The sequence below is a fragment of the Cydia amplana genome, chromosome 14 (assembly GCF_948474715.1).
Source record: "Cydia amplana chromosome 14, ilCydAmpl1.1, whole genome shotgun sequence".
NCBI classification, from domain to species: domain Eukaryota; kingdom Metazoa; phylum Arthropoda; class Insecta; order Lepidoptera; family Tortricidae; genus Cydia; species Cydia amplana.
Window position 1 is genome coordinate 350,417 of NC_086082.1, and position 16,541 is coordinate 366,957.

Sequence of the window (16,541 nt, forward strand, 5' to 3'; positions counted from 1 at the left end):
AGTTAACCCCAGCTAACGTTAGACATGTCTGTTAGCTCAACTCATTGTTTATTAGCCTAACTCGCATCCAATTAAGTCTAGATCCGAACGTGTTCAGACTACCTAGATATGTCCCTAGGGTCCGTACATGGTTAAGGTATAAGGTTAGGGTTGATTAAGGTTCAAAGGGATTTATCTAACTTTAAATGTAATTTTTTGACAGAGTATGGCGTTGAATAATATATTATTTCTTGTAAGTAAAATTCGTGTCATAATATTTTATAGATATAGAAAAATAAATAAAATCGCCAGGTTTCGCTGTAATTTTCGATACCTATGAATTATTATCTTATTTCCATATTCATTATTTTCAAATCTGTTAAAAACGTTGGACACCTCAGTGGACAGGCAGCCTAACTATTTTAGTGCTGAACGTGCTGATTTTTGAGGACAAAATAAAAATACAGTTATACAAATCTCTATAATAGTTTATTATGTATAGATAGGTATACATAGAGAATACAGTACCGGTAGGTATATAAACGAACTAGCGAATGCACTACTGAAAGTAAATAGGTGTAAAATTTACTATTACTATGTTTGATATTGCACTTATCGTCCCTTGCCTTTATAATGCCTTATTTGAGCAAAATTATTCTGATTGATTATGTTGATTTATTCCATCAAAAGCATTCAGAAGAAAATTGAAATTAATTAATCATTTATCCTCAGTTGTATTTTGTAGTTAGGAGTGAGCTTCAATGATTATAGGATGGCCAAAATTACTCACGTCTTTCAACAAATTAAAACTACAGTCATTAAAACATGTATTCAATAAATCTCCTTTAGTTTTGATACCTAGTTTGTAAAAAAAATAAGCTTGTAAATTAAAAGTTTGTAAAATACCTGTTGGTAATCATTATCAACAATAAATGCCGCAGTACAATTTTTGTAAACATAATTATTTTTGGGCTTAAGTAAGTTTGAACAATTCCCGGAATAAATTTTACACGCGTATTAATAAAATACCTATTAAAGAATAATTTTATTTTCTGAATGCCTTCGATGCCAGGTTTGTGATAATGTTTCACTTAACAAAGACCATACACTTATTATTGAAACCAAGAGTATTGGGTAAATTTAGAGTTACCACAATTATTTCATAAATCTCAAACCTTTCGACGTCAATAATCATTAAGTACATTTTTGATAATGAAGGACACAAATAAATATTATGTCAGTAGGACTATGTTGAGTAGTATATTTTGCGAAGGATATATTTTACAAGGATAAATATTGTAAGAAAATTGTCGTATAAAATGTGTTTTTACATCTACCACTACTCGTACTGCCGGTAATCGTTGTTTTTAATAATACCCTATTTTTACATCTATACAACCATCTAATACTTAAATAAATACCTATATCATACAATCTCTGACCAGATTCGCGTGTGAAATAAAGTAACATAATTGTAAAAATGTTTAATAAAAATCAGTCTTTTGTGTTCAATAAATTGCAAACGTAACATGAGCTATATTTCTTAAACAATCCAGGTTTCTAATTCTTTGTTATTTCATGGTCTGATAATTCATCAGTTACAATAAAAGAATACTAATTTTACCGCATTGTGAATGTAATCTAGCTTAGTGACTACGTTTACCTTTCCAATATATTTATTTATTTTATTAAATATATCTGTTTCTTTAATTTTTACATCTCTCTCGTCCTTTATTCGTATGACTAGGAAATTTCACTGGATTTTAATATAAAACTACAATCAACAAAAACTACGACACAAATAAAAGAGAACCAACAAATCATATTCCTATTGATAATTTAAATAAATTTAAAAGATCTCCTAACAGTCACAGTAAAATAAATGTGTTGATAATGAAATATTGTTCGTCTCTAAATACCTGAATGTACAACAAACATCTAATTGCATGGAATTGAATCGTTGCATTAATTCTTCGTCTGTCAAAAGATCATTCCATTTAATGTATTAAACCTTGGTAACAATTCCACGAAAACGAAACTCAACGAAAATGGGCGTCAGTTTACAAAACTGATTTACTTTATAACTCTTGGTTTATTTTGCTTCTTTCACCGTCTAGGGTAAGTTAGTGTAGTTGGATAGTTCCTTGCCGCTCTTGTACATGGAGGTGATGATGGGGTCCAGGTTGTGGTATTCCTTGCCGGAACGAGGTCGAAGCGTTGTTGTAGGCTGCCGAGCCAACCTGCGTATGATTAGAGACTTTGAAGGTAGGTTATACAGGTATTAAAAAAATATGGAAACTCTTTATATATGTATTAATATAAGAATTTTTAAAAGGGGGTTTTGGGAAACTAAAACGTCGAAGAAATATCACAAATTTTTCACTTATCACGCTCATGTTATCGAAACGAAATGCGCTGTCAATCGTCAATGCGAACAACTTGGCAGCTACTTCACTTTTGTTCCGTACTATAAGTTATTAATAAAAAAAAATTGATGTATTCCTACCTCAAGTTAGGGTTATCTGAAGATGAATGCGACGACGTAAGTGAAAGTGTTTCGATATAATCTGACATGTCAGACGTTCCACTTGATGTGCTATGTGTGTCCATAACTCCTGAAAATAATAACAGATATTAACATGATATCGCCCAAGAATACCATCAACTAATGGGGCTTGTACTTATTGCATACAAAAAAAAGTCTATATCTAAAGTCTATTTTTTTATTCGGTAGACTGAAATGACAGTTCATAGTATGAACATAAAATGTCATTTCATACTATGAAATGTCATTTTAGTCTACCGAATAAAAAAATAGACTTTAGTAAATCCTTACAAGAATATAAGTACACAAAACTGGTAGGTACCTATGAGAATAATAAACCTAATATAAAACGCACCTTTAAATTGTTTTGGAGGAAGCACCGGCACTTCTGCTTCTGCCGAAGAAGATTTAGCCGGCACATTAGCTTTATATATCTGCATTGTTCTGTCTCTTAGCGGATCTGATGACTTTGACTTTCTGGGCAAAGAGGAATGTATGCAACCTGTAGCATTCCCTCTCATTCTCCTCTGCGCCATGTACTGATATCTAGAATGCCCTGAAGTCAGTGGCGTCTCAAATTCATTGAATTCAGGGCCATGTTTCATCGAGCAACTTGAGACTCCTGAATCATTTGAACTCGATGAGTCCCTGTTACCTCCGGACTTGCACGGAACGCTTGAAGATCTTTTAATTTGGGCATTGTCCATGTGTTTGTTCCTCAAATGAGGCGCGTCTTTAGAACTGCCCTCTGATGTTTTGTTTTCAGAATCAGATAACTTGCAACAGTCATGATCACAGCAGTCTCTCTCGTTGTCGCAAGGAGATGATGTTCTTCTATTTTCAATTGCTAAGTTCCTTAAAGTTTCTAAAGAAGAAGATGTTGCGTGACTGCCGATACTACTATCGAATTCCTTCAGGTCTTCTAGTAGTCTCGCTGAGTCTACTGAGCTGGATCGTTTTTGTATTGCTTCCTTATTGTTATTACTCAATGTTGTATCAAAACTCTGTGCCCTAATCGCACCACCGTTGAGCGTTGGTATACTCAAAGATTTTTCAATTTCAACTCGGTTAAGTTTTTGCAGTGGATGCCTTAGGCTTTGAGACCAATTAGGATTTGGTGACATTGGAGTGTAACCTGGGTTTGGCCCTGTTGTTCGACATAAGTCTCGTTTGATATCTTTGGGAGGTTCCATAAGTAAATATTCGTCGCTTTTATTCTTTTTCATAGTCTGGTGTTTTGCTGAGTGACCACATTTAGCACAATGTTTTGGTTTAGGTGGAAGCGCGACTTCTGCAAAATCAACATTAGCACTTAACGCGTCTAATTCCTTTTGAGTAACACCAGCTTTCTTCAACAAATCTTTAGCATTTTCGTAATATTCTAATGACAAAGCGAATTCAAGATTTTCATAGTTGGCGTACGGGTCTTCAAATTCTTCTCCTTTTGGCCCTAAGTTTTCATAGTTCATTAATGGTGTTTCATTACAATCATGCACGCTGTCTTTTTCGGCTATTGAACTTTGTCTATTCGTTTTACGTGATACATCCACAGTAGCGTAAAGGGCCATTTCCTCTGATTTCTGGCTGGTGAGAATTTCTGTATTAACTTTATCATAATTCTCACTTCTTTTACAATAAGGAAGATTTATTAAGTTATTTGCCCAGTTGGTTACTTTTTGACAGGGACATTCAACAGGCTGGATGTTTTCATCACATTCAACTATAACCGGTTTCTTTTTGGATCCGAATTTCAAAATGCATCCGCAATTTTTCTTTAGTACTAAATTTCCGGGCGCAGAATTCTTGGTCACTTGAAAAAGATCTTCAGCAAGAGCTTTCTTTATCCTTTTTGGTGTATCGTAATACTCATTCGTAGGTTCCACCTGTAACAAATGATAAGTAATGAGTATTTATTTTATAAAAAATGATTTCAACTACATTACTTGAATACTCTATACTTACCTCAATATGAGTAGCTTTAGGAAAGTCATAGTTTTCATAAGGTCCAATTTTTGGATTATTAACAATGGCCATTGTAGTTCTGTCACTCGCACAGGAGCACGCAGTGACTGGTAAAGGAGCTGGTGCTTTTATTTCTTCCAGCCTCGCAGGCTTAGGTGGCCTTTGTGGAGCCCACTCTTTGTTCTGACTTGCTTCTAAGCTCTTTCTCATTGCTCGTGGTGTCAAATATTCTGTACTATTTGAAGAGTTGTCAGAGCTGCTTTCTGGTACTGCCTCCATCGTCCAAGCCGGATTGAATTGTGTGCCAGGTGTAAGTGCAACAGTTGAAGATCGAGTCATTGTGCCCAGCTTAGTCACACAATTGCTGCATCTTTCTAAGGTAACATGATCAGCCCCGCTCCACGGAGGCCTTGTATTTTCTTCATATCCTTTGCAGTCATGGTCATCGAATCCTCGCCTTTCGTCCGATGGCCAAAAGGGAGAGACTCCCCCGCAATCCTCTCCGAAGAAATTTTCTTCATACAGACCCGTGTCTGGTATTGATTGGTCTGCGTTTATATCTGACAGTCGGGTGTCGGGACGATTCCTGTCAGCGCCTAAGAAAATAAATTTAGTCGTTAATGTTGTTATGGGAGCATCTCGTTTTACTACTTTATTTTACGATCTTTCATATTATTCTCTGAGTTATGATTATGACCTATGGAATTATGCAAATACCTACCTAGCTTTTAGAAGAAAATATTTTCTTACCGCCACTTTTCCTAGACGCTGGTCCTCTTGGGTTCCCATGGGCTGCAGCATCAAAGCCGTCGGTGATGTCCTGAGCTTGGTCCGTGATGAGGACGTGCAGGCCTTCACCCTTGCCACAATGAGAACCGCCTTCGAAGCAGAACCGCCCCTCTACCACTCCGTAGCGTCTGGGAAAAGAAAATCAGGTGACAAAAAAAAATGTGTGATGTGTCGGTTCACATCAGAATAAATTTTCCATCATTATTTAATTGTTTAATTGCATTAAAAGTCCAGTTCAATTACAGCTAAGGTTTTGTTTCACATTCAGTTTTACGATTTGATCATACTACTGTCCTATGCGTTATTGTGATTACTAACAACTGTTTCATGAGTAAGCAGTCAGGAATGGAGGAATCAAGTTGAGTGACAACGAATAAAAGCGTCCCGTGAATAAACGACAACAATAAAAGATCTTGCGACTATAAACCCGTCCACCGTATAGTAATCTAACGGAAAATCGAGGCAGGGATAGACTTTTTACCGCACTACGGGAAACGTAAAAAAATACGACCATTTATTACTATTGACCATATTTTTAAAATGGACGGTTTGATACATTTACGCACTAAGCAACAAAACTAAGGAAATATTTATTAAATGGAAGTATTCCTTAAATCTAAGTTGAATTTGGCGATGATACCATCGTGGATACTGTTTCCTGTAAGTTAAGTGTGTATTTTCGTAAATCTTTGCCAACCAGGTCGCGCCTAGTTTACAACCTCCTCTCCGGCGCATGGCGCATTGCTAATGGCCGCACTTCCGGCCCCGCCGCCATCTTGTCGCGGCCGCCATCTTGAGCTTAATATTAATGCAGTGTAGCCGCAGTTTTATTGATTTAATCTTGGTCGTAAATTACTTTAGCCTAGATAGTGATGTGATTAAAGAAATATCTATTGCGGGAAATGCAGAATGTTGTATAAAACTTATTTACGCATTTTACTCAAGTTAAATTTAATCTAGGTACTTATTAAACAAATAAATAAATAAGTTTAAAAATAAAAGGCAAATAAATAAAAAGGTAAGGTAGGTAAGGGTAAATAAGTTTTACAGGTAGGTACAGTTACCCAGCCGTTTTTTACTTCTACAAACTTTTTTCTTTACATTATTATGTTACTTATGAGTAATGAAACGACGTAATCCCGTATAATACCTTTAGGTACCGCGTAAGTACCTACATTACAGCTATTATTCATACTACAAAATGGGAACCCAGCATTTTAAACCATCATAACTCTTTTTCTCATTTGAAAACCAAATTTAACCACAAACGCTATTGTAATGCATATGCTTGTATCACATGTCATAGAAAATAAAATTTCCATTTGAAAATGTTTATCTCGACGCATTTGCATAAAACAATTTATAATCCAAACGACCAAATGCTTTCACAGTTAGAGCGATGCATATGAGTTGAAAACCGCAAGAGTGAGGCAGATGGGGGGATGCAAGTTGCAGGGGGTGGGAGAGGGAGAGATGCAAAGTTGTAACCGCATAATAAAGTACGGTGGCAGAAGCTGCGAATTTTATTGGCGTGAATGTTACTTCGTGACAAATTCGGCTCTAAGCTGACTCCTATGGCTTTAGTTCAATTTATAGTTTTTAAAATTTGTGGCGTGTAAAAATATTTAGTATAGGTTTGAAACTCGTTTCACGTTTGAACAAGTTTTTTAAAGAGGGATAAAAATGTTGTTAGTGGAAGTTCCCGCATTAAAAAGTTAGGTCTTAAACTATATTGCCGATAAAAAGTGGAATCGACAAGTTTGGTTGTCAGAGTTTTATTTTCCATCTTTGAATAAACAGTAATGAATTCTTAATGTAAATTTTTATTCAAAGAGAACCAATATCGAATATAACGTGCAAAATAAAAACAGTTAACGATTAAACTGTTTTAGTTAATTGGACAACCGAAGTCTGTAATAAACTAACGTTTTGTTAACTAAATATTAGCTTGCTGAGTTTGAGACTGGTTTATGTTTGTCAACCGGGGGTCGTTTTTTAATATTTTTTATTTACGTGAAGTCACCTGATAACCCTAATGACCCTTTTATACAACTATACAAGAGTCCATCTCTAGTCTGACTTATGATGACTCACCTCAAATGCGCCAGTTCCCAGAGGCCCAGCAGACGTGGAGGGACCCCACTAGCCAGGGCAAACCGTCTGCCCTGAAGATGCAACCTCGCAGGACCTGCTGGCAGCTTGCGGGATCCTCCTCCAATCATCACGAGCCATTCTTTGGAGGAGCCCAGCTGACCGCCCACTTTCACCTGAACAGAGGAAACCATTTTACAAGAGGATACGATTTGATGGATGGTGTAGTAAAAAAAGATCGTCTTGTTAATTTTTTGGATTTTGTTTAATTGTAAAGAATAAATTGGTGTAAGTTTCAATGTTTGCCATAAAAAAATATCTACGAATATAGCCTGTGTTTAAAATAGCATATGAATAGAAAAGCATATGCTTTTCTCCAAAAACAGGTATGTGACATAAATGGGAGAATAAGAAACTCGTAACATAGAATCATAAGCCAAAATAAAAAAAATTCTTATTGTCGGACTCAAGAAAGTGTTTATCGCCAGATAGTAAGAAATTGATGAATCCCGCATTGATTTGCCGAATAATTTACTAGAGAAACCTTTTATGATGCGCTTAACTAAAAAAGAAAGATTAGGTTCCTCCATTAAAAGTAATACTGATATTAAAATAATGATAGTCAACCTCCGGCAGGAGACGGCACCATAAGAAGAAGAAGAACTGATTTATACTGGCTTTAATTAGTTACCTGCCAAGCAATAAGTCTCTCCCTGGTCTCAAAGGCCAGCACCACGATGACGTCCTGACAAATGATGGCGATGGTGTTAGACTCCTTGTCGAGAGTGAAGCCTGACTCGAAGCCCAGGAACTGCTGCAGCGACAGCGAAGCCTTTGTTTGACCTTTCTTAAAGCGATCTTTTGGGTCGCGGTATAGTTGCAGGTGGAGACAGTCTGGAACAACAAATAAAGGTTTAAGGTAGTGTTTCAGAAATAAAACCGACGAAAGATTTGTGAATTGCGAAATAATGTTCTAAGTGACAAAATAATCCCAAATATTATCGAGAACTTTATCAACGAGACAGAAATGTTGACACATCTGCACATAGCAGGTACCTACAGTTAATAAAATCGTCGTAATAAATTGATTAATCGTGTTCAAAACTGTTAAAATATTATTCAATACAACATTTTAAACACAGATCTCCTTCCGATTCTTTTTCCATTGTGCAAAAAAAAACGATTAAGAAATTTGTCTTGGTGGGTTATTTATTAATGATATGCGTCGTATTTCTCGTATTACATCTGAAAACCTAATCGTACCTATTTGGCTATACCTATAAGTAAATATAAAAAAAAAACGTGCATGGCTGAATTTCGATAATTGTATCACAATCAGAGTCACTTAAATCCCTCGCCCCAAACCGTTAATATAAAAAATGCGTCCACACAAGATTCGGGCAACCTGTTCCATTTTGTTTTATTCAAGGCCTCCCCCTCAATCCCCCAAAAAGCCAAATCTATCCAAGAAATCCCTTTCACTTACGTCGTTTAATCATTGCAGTCACTCGAATTCCCCAAAATCGCAGAGCGTATGATTAATAATTGTTTCATGTTGTTAAGTCGTTTTGGGATTGGGGAATAAAGACGCTTGACCTGATATATCGGGGATGTGGACGTGTGCAATGAAGGAAACCCAATTACTGTGGCTCTATTTGATTCGATTAGCTGGACAGGAAAACGAGGCGCCAATCGTGGCGGGTAACGATATGAAGATATTTTCACAATTTACGGGGGCTGATTAGAAATATCTGGAACACCTGGTAATTAAATTGCTTGTTAGGACATTGTCAGACTCATCTTATTTCGATACGTCCCTGAAGACCGCTCACTTTATTGGTACCTGCGAATTGAAGTGCAAGTAGTGCGTGCCAATCACCAAGACGATCATCAAAGTCGTATCGAAACCAGTTCAAAACTAAAACAAATTGTTCAATTATAATCGCCATCCAGGTGCGTATAAGAATTATTTATTTACTTCTAAATGTTCAAGCATTTACTTCTACTCAAATTTTCATAAGTTTGCTTTCACTTATAAAATGAAGTCACCTCAAATTAAATCTAAAAACCAAAGCTTGAATAACTAAAACCAAATCAAACTTTGTAATCGCACTAATGGAACTATTTTCAGCTGAAATCAAAAAGCTTTGGCCTCGTATATTTGAACGAAGTTAGGGTTCGATTGGCAAACTAATGCCTACACTATTGTTCAGTTCAAGAAGGTGGCATGTGTAGTTGGAACTTCAAAACATACAGGATGAAATTAGAAATTAATTCAGAAATATCTTTTTTCACCACATAATCGATGGCCGTAGTATTTTTTATTTAGACCATTTTAATAGTTAATATTATTTATCATCATTATCTATTTAATTGAGACGGCACATTAATATAAGCATTCATTTGTTATACCCGTCGTAAAACTTGCGATTGTCACAGCAAGCTTTAAAAAAAAAACACTTACACGTATCTTATATTGCATGACTAACGAAATAACATCGCGTAGCGTAGTAAAGTATCTTTATTTTAATTGCCAATATCTACTAAACCGGAAGCACTCCTATTGCAACAGTAAAGCTAGATGCTAATAATACGAGTCATATTCAAAATTCAAAATATGCTTTATTCATGTAGGCCTAGCAAAAAGCCCTTATAAATAGTAACTAGTTTCCTATTACAAATATAACATTATCTTAAGCTAATTATCAGAGCAATTATTTAAAGATGTTAGTATTCCATAATAATATTGGATTATTATACAAATATATAAGTTTTGTTTATGTATGAAGTGCGTGTGGTTAAGTAGCTATTAGCCCTTTTGCTAGGTACTTGTAAAAAATCTGTTCCACCCTGTAGTTCCAACTACATGGATAAGTGCGGATTAGTTGGACGAACTAAACGTGGGGTTAATGAGCTGGCTTTTAATTGGAACTAGTTTTAGTAGTTTAAGTGGTTTATTTGAAAAGCACTAGGTAAGAATATGTATGATTTGAGTATATAGGCAGGGACTTGTGTATTTACGTGATTTAATGCTTTTTAAAAGGTAAATGTTTGCATTAAAGGCACATATTAACCAACCTTAACTTTATCACTACATAGTATAAAACAAAGTCACTTCCCGCTGTCTGTCTGTCTATATGTATGCTTAGATATTTAAAACTATGGAACGGATTTTGATGCGTAGATAGAGTGATTCAAGAGGAAGGTTTATGTATAATTTGTTAACCCGTGCGAAGCCGGGGCGGGTCACTAGTTTTCAATAAACTGCAACATTGATAACGGGATTAACGGGGTATGCAGATAACATTACGAGTTTCCTACTTTGGCAGTCGGGTATAAACACCGCGTCAGCAAACGCGAGTCGATCCTTCATGTAAGATTGATGAACCATAATATAGAAAAAAACGGACGGTTAAAATTAACTTGCTCTTTATAATGTATTAGTGTTGATGTATATTAAGAAGAGAAGGAACATATTTTTAATAAACATTGGTATTACGCGAGAAACAGGTGTTTTGTAAAATACAATTTATAATTTTAATTCCATGCAGTGTCTAGCCCTCTTATTCATAATATATATATAGTATATTTATGATTTATACCTTTCTTTTGCATTTCTTACAACCACATGTCATGTCAAAATGACAAATTAAGACGAACGATTATTAACTTATTGATGCTTGTAGCGTATTTATAATTATAAATAACGCTATCAGTCCTGAGTTTATGAATAACGCTTCTCTAATCGAAAAAAGTTGTAAAATTAAAGAAAAACTACAATTTTTAAACCTTCTCCGTTAGCTTACCCGCTTTAGGCCTCTATCCCCTAAGTATATTGCTCTTAGTACCTATATGTAGTATGCTAGAAGTGAGACGACGTAGCCAGGAACACATTTCTATTTAACCTACATCCTAGCTCTTTCACTGAAGTAATTTTGCGACATTCGTAAAGGTCTTTTCACATGAGTTGACTGCCGCGTAATTTGACGCAGTTATGTGCCGTCTGAAAGCACCTTTAGGTCGCTCGAGTATTACTCGATTTCTTTAAAGTCACGAATGTGGTTGGCTTTGATATTTCTTTGGATATCTTTCAATTTGAAAATGTGGTTTGGTTTTGGTCATATTAATGAAAGAGTGTATTGATTTTATTGCTTTACATAAAAATGTAGGTAAATTCGCTAAGTAAATTATAATTTATTTTTTCTACTCGTCGACTGCAATGCTTGAATTAAGACTTCGTATACCAAAGTGAAATCGCATACTTTTTTCACTATGGGACCCCAACTCAACTATAATATTTATTTCGATACAGTTTAGTCAACTATAATATTCATTTCGACACCGTTTAGTCAACTATAATTTATTCATTTCGATACAGTTTAGTCAACTATAATGAAATTGACCAATCGAAAGCGCGGAGCAAGTACCAGGGCCTCATGAGTTACGAGAAGGTGTCGTTGACCAACCGGCCGGGGGCGCGGGGCGCGGGGGCCGTTTCGCGTACGAGTATGAAGGTATCGCGGCTGCTCGCGCATTTTAGCTGTATACTTTTGGTTTTTTTACCTACATATATGATTCTTCTACTAGTTTTAAGTTTTTTTTTTGTTGACTCGTAGAAAAAGTATTGTATACAATAGTGATATAATCAAGCTTTTCAATCTCGTACCTTTACTTAGGCAACTCAGCAAGCTTCGTTGCCTAAACACGGTACTCGACTGAAAAGCTCTCCATTATATCACGATTGTATAAAATACTAATTTCATACTGTCTTAAAGAAAAACATTTTTTTTCACCTATTATTTAGCTATATCTTTATAGTATATAGTACGTATCACTAAACATACCATTTCCTATTTTCCGTGCAAAAATCTAGGTCTCACATGGCAAAAGAAGCAAGCTATTATAGAACAAGCGGAATGCAAGATGTTCTGTGTTGTTTTGTGTTTGTTTTAAGTGTCAATGGGTACATTGAAAATCAGCATCGTAACACAACTCATGTGCTACGACACATGCTGAGTGTTATCCTTTCCTGGAACCCCTCGCAACACTGTTACTTACCTACTAATTTACCTAGATTTAAGCCTATTTTATTGTGTTGTTGTGTGTGTGTGTGTTTCGAATAAAGCATCATTCATTAATTCATTCATTCATTCATTTAAGATGTTTTTTTAATTAAATTACACAAAGTTATTTGGGGGTGGTTATTAAAACGGGTATATGCATACAGCTATTATAATTATCATGATTTTACTTGGTTTCAATGCAGTGCACGATTTAATTTTTACAGGTTTATACCTCTTTGTACAGTGTGGAGATCTCGAGTAACTTCCATAATGATGTGCTTGGTGAAGCACAAACAGAATTATAAAGCAACAGCTACTCGACAATCCCCATTCATTCCCACCCATCTATATTCACCACACATTAATCTATTTACTAATCCACCCGAATAATTATCCCAAATCCCTCCCTAATCTGAAGACAAAACTTGTTTCTATTAGACCTTTTTCCTTTGAGACCTCAACCCGATGAGTTGACACCAACTTTGAGAATACATTAGCCAAGCGGTGACAAATTCGAGCCGTGTTTTGTTAATTCCAACCAGCGACACAACGCTGGTATTGTTGTTCATTAACTCTTTAACAAAGGAACTTGGCTTAGTTACGCTTGTTTTAGCTTCAGTGGACATTGAACGGCAGTTTGCGCCGCTAAGCCTTTGATATCGTGGTAAAGGCACAGTTGCTTTGATACAAAACTCCTCGAAGGCCCGTAATTGTGGATCGCGACAAATTAAAGAGAAGGAATGGTTTATTGCTTTTTTGCCGCCGGAACAAAGGCTGATTAATAGTGGTTTCGCTTTGAAGTTTTTGATACGTTGCGGTTTTGTGAAACTGTAGATTTTGCAACACCATAAATAAGTCCATGATTTCGGTACAAAAATATTATTCGTCTTTCGTGCCGAGGTTCCTTGAAACGATGATATTTAAAATTTTTGTAGGTATTTCAATGTTTTCAAAGAGATAGTTATTACATGGTTATTACTAATCATCTTTTATACCAGATAGGTAAGTATAGTATAGGTTGATTCATGAAAGCAGGCGTAGATTTTATAATTATGCGAATTTTGACATTACAGTAAAAAAAAACGATTCAGCTCTTATGTATCAACCTAAACATAAATGATGGTGACAAATATTGAAAAGAGAAGAGTTATTTAAAATAAGAATTATTTAAAATATACATTACAATCACGCCATATAATTATCAGCCGCAATTTAATTGAACACCTCTCCGAAATCAGACCGGATAAATAGCCCTAATTTATTTATTTAAATATTTGACGAGCTCTGTTTGCCTTATTGTGTAAAATTTGAACAAGTCCGTACATTTGCATAGCAAATTAAATAATAAATGCGACCCATCCCCGCTGTGTGCCAGGCCGTGATGATACGCCTTTTTATTTTATTCGGCTTGAGACGCCTTTTCTGCGGAATGGGTAATCAGGATGTAAGATTGTGACGTATTATTTAAATATTCTCTGTTTCTTTTAGAAATAGGATGAAAGATCGCTAAATTTACGCTAGATTATTGTTTAGGTCTCCTGCGGTTTTTATTTCCTCTTTTATTACAGATAATTCTCGTTTTTACTTTATTATGTTTGGTATAGGTATCACACTTACCAATGCATCTTGCTTACTGTTGCTACATTAAAAAGTGCTTATAGTTTAGTAAATATTCTCCATTTTCAAAATTACACCGCTTTTAAAGCTACACCAAGGTACCTTATTTGATTTCTATATGAGGAATAAATAAATAAAGTCTTGTAGGTATCATTAATAATCATTTTGACGGGTCTCGATTGTCTTAATTGTAACGTTACGCATAAAACTCATTTCGCATAATTGTTATAGTGCTGAAACTATTACCATTTCTGATAAATTATAAACTAACCTAACCTAACCTACCCTATTCTACACAACCTATGAAAACCATTTTCGAAAATAATTTCTGTTTCTGCTGAAGAAAAATGATTCGAAAAGAGTTTAATGCGTAACATTACATTAGGACAATCATTTATTAGGCGACAAGATAGGCACCGCATTTTGAAGTGTTGACTTATTTGTGATTATGATACATCCTTTAAATTAATTAATTAGTTTAGTTGCCCACCTTAACTTAAAGTTTAATATTCATAATTAACTTGTAGTATTGTAAATTTATACTATCTTGTACTCGTATTATAGCACCACCTAGTTGTTAATTCGTTTGGCTATTACTGTCTCACCACAGTCCTCACGACACAGGCTTGACCTAGTGTGAGGGCTACTGTTAATCCTGTAATGTAACGTGTGTATTATACATGTATAATTACCTACTTTTGTCAATCTTGCTAGCTCTACTTGGTTAATAAAGAAATTTTGTATTTTGTATTTGTATTTGTAAATTCACCAAGTCATCCTCCCTATTCCATTTATCGTTCACAGCTCACGCTCTAAAAAAGAAGCCAATAGCCCCGTTTCAGTGACCGAATGAAAGCCAAAGTCGAACGAATGGATTGAATGGCAACAATAGCTCTCGACAACGGATGGATGAGAGGCTGGCGTTAGAGATAGGGTGTTAGGAAATGCCGGGTTTTGAGTCAGTTCATTTCGTACGTGCAAAAATAATTCTGGTTCAGTGGTTCATTTAATGACCATGTCTGTCAAGTTGGCATATCAATGTGTAGCAGTTTTTATTGGAGTTCTATTAGCATACCAGAGTTCTAATAGAGTTCTAAGAGTCTAAAGATTGTGTCTCAATTATGGCAGAAAGCATACAATTTCACCTTAAAACTATCATTTTCCAGAGATCGCAAACCTAAACATGACTAGCGGGCTTAACAATGAAGTTATCCAGCAGGTTGGCAACACCTGCCGCTGACAGCTGACAGGCCGGATTATACAGCATTACGCGAATTTAGGTATTGTACCAACATGCTGGCTCGTACCTGTGCGTGAGAATGCTATTTAGTAGGCTAGGATTTACTTTGGTAGGGTTATAAAAATGCAACACTACTGGTGTATATTAGAATTAGAAAGAGAAATTACGATTGCAAAAGTGATATTTCGAAATATTACCGTGTAGGTAACTAGGTAATGGTATAAAAACTAGTAATATAAATGCAAAAGTAGCTCTGTATGTTTGTTACAACTTCACGCCTATTTCGATGAACCAACTTAAATGAAATTTGGTATGGAGATAATTTAATGCCCCCAGTACGGATATGATGGTCGTTCTTGTCTACGTGACAGCGTGATAAAAAGGTGTCCGTCACTTTCTTTCCCACGGTGTTAAACAGTGACAGTTATTTTATCACGTGGATAAAGATGGATAAAGCTATCCATAATAGGCTGGCTGGACAAAGTATAGCTTTTATCAATCATCGTAATCATCATTACAAACAGGCAAAGTCACGGGCAGAGGCTAGAGAATAATAAAAATAGACTAATTCATCTTTATTTCCTTAAACCAAGTGCAAAGATACACATTTCCATTTATTTAATTGAACATTTAATGATTTTCGTGTTTTGACTTGTAAATTAATTGCTTAAATACACGCCACAAGTTACCATTAACTTTGAATTATTAAACAAATAATCAAAGAAACAATAACAAATAGCTTTCAACTTAATTAACAAAATATTCGTGACCAAAGAAAATTGGGCAATCCATTATTTTAACCTTAAATCAAAAGTCAAGCCAATCTAAAATCAAAATTAGAACCCTATCGTTCTTAGTTTGTCTTTAATGTTCGTGCTGTATCGTGTAGATCGTGTTATTTGTAACAGCGACAAGGTTGTAACAAATGAAGGGGGTAACAATTAGTTATTTTGCAGACGCGCCTCTGACAAGATGGATCGATGTCTGGTACAGAGTTAAATATTGACGAATAGTTTGCTGCTTTGATTAATCAAGAATGGGATTTGGTGGTTCATTTGATTTTGAAAACAATAGGGAAACAGTATTAATATACGCAGGACGTGCTGTCTATTAAATCGTTTCCATCATATCTGTAGAAAGTTACGTGAAAGTTATTACCTACTTATAATGTTTATCATATTTGTATCAATAAGTGTCGTCAGTATTTAGCAAGCCCTAGGTTGCCGCGGTAGTATACCTACTTAATATTTTAGAT

General features: G+C 35.3%; 1 protein-coding gene across 1 annotated transcript in view; it reads right to left on the reverse strand.

Moving 5' to 3' along the window:
- Window positions 1–1,951: 1,951 nt before the first annotated feature.
- Window positions 1,952–16,541, reverse strand: part of LOC134653939 (uncharacterized) — a 599,610-nt gene continuing 585,020 nt past the window's right edge. The window contains 7 exon segments of the mRNA XM_063509308.1: window positions 1,952–2,219; window positions 2,486–2,594; window positions 2,880–4,407; window positions 4,487–5,136; window positions 5,204–5,403; window positions 7,370–7,542; window positions 8,058–8,260. Of these exon segments, the coding sequence (XP_063365378.1) occupies window positions 2,093–2,219; window positions 2,486–2,594; window positions 2,880–4,407; window positions 4,487–5,136; window positions 5,204–5,403; window positions 7,370–7,542; window positions 8,058–8,260 (2,990 nt within the window). The 3' untranslated portion in view covers window positions 1,952–2,092.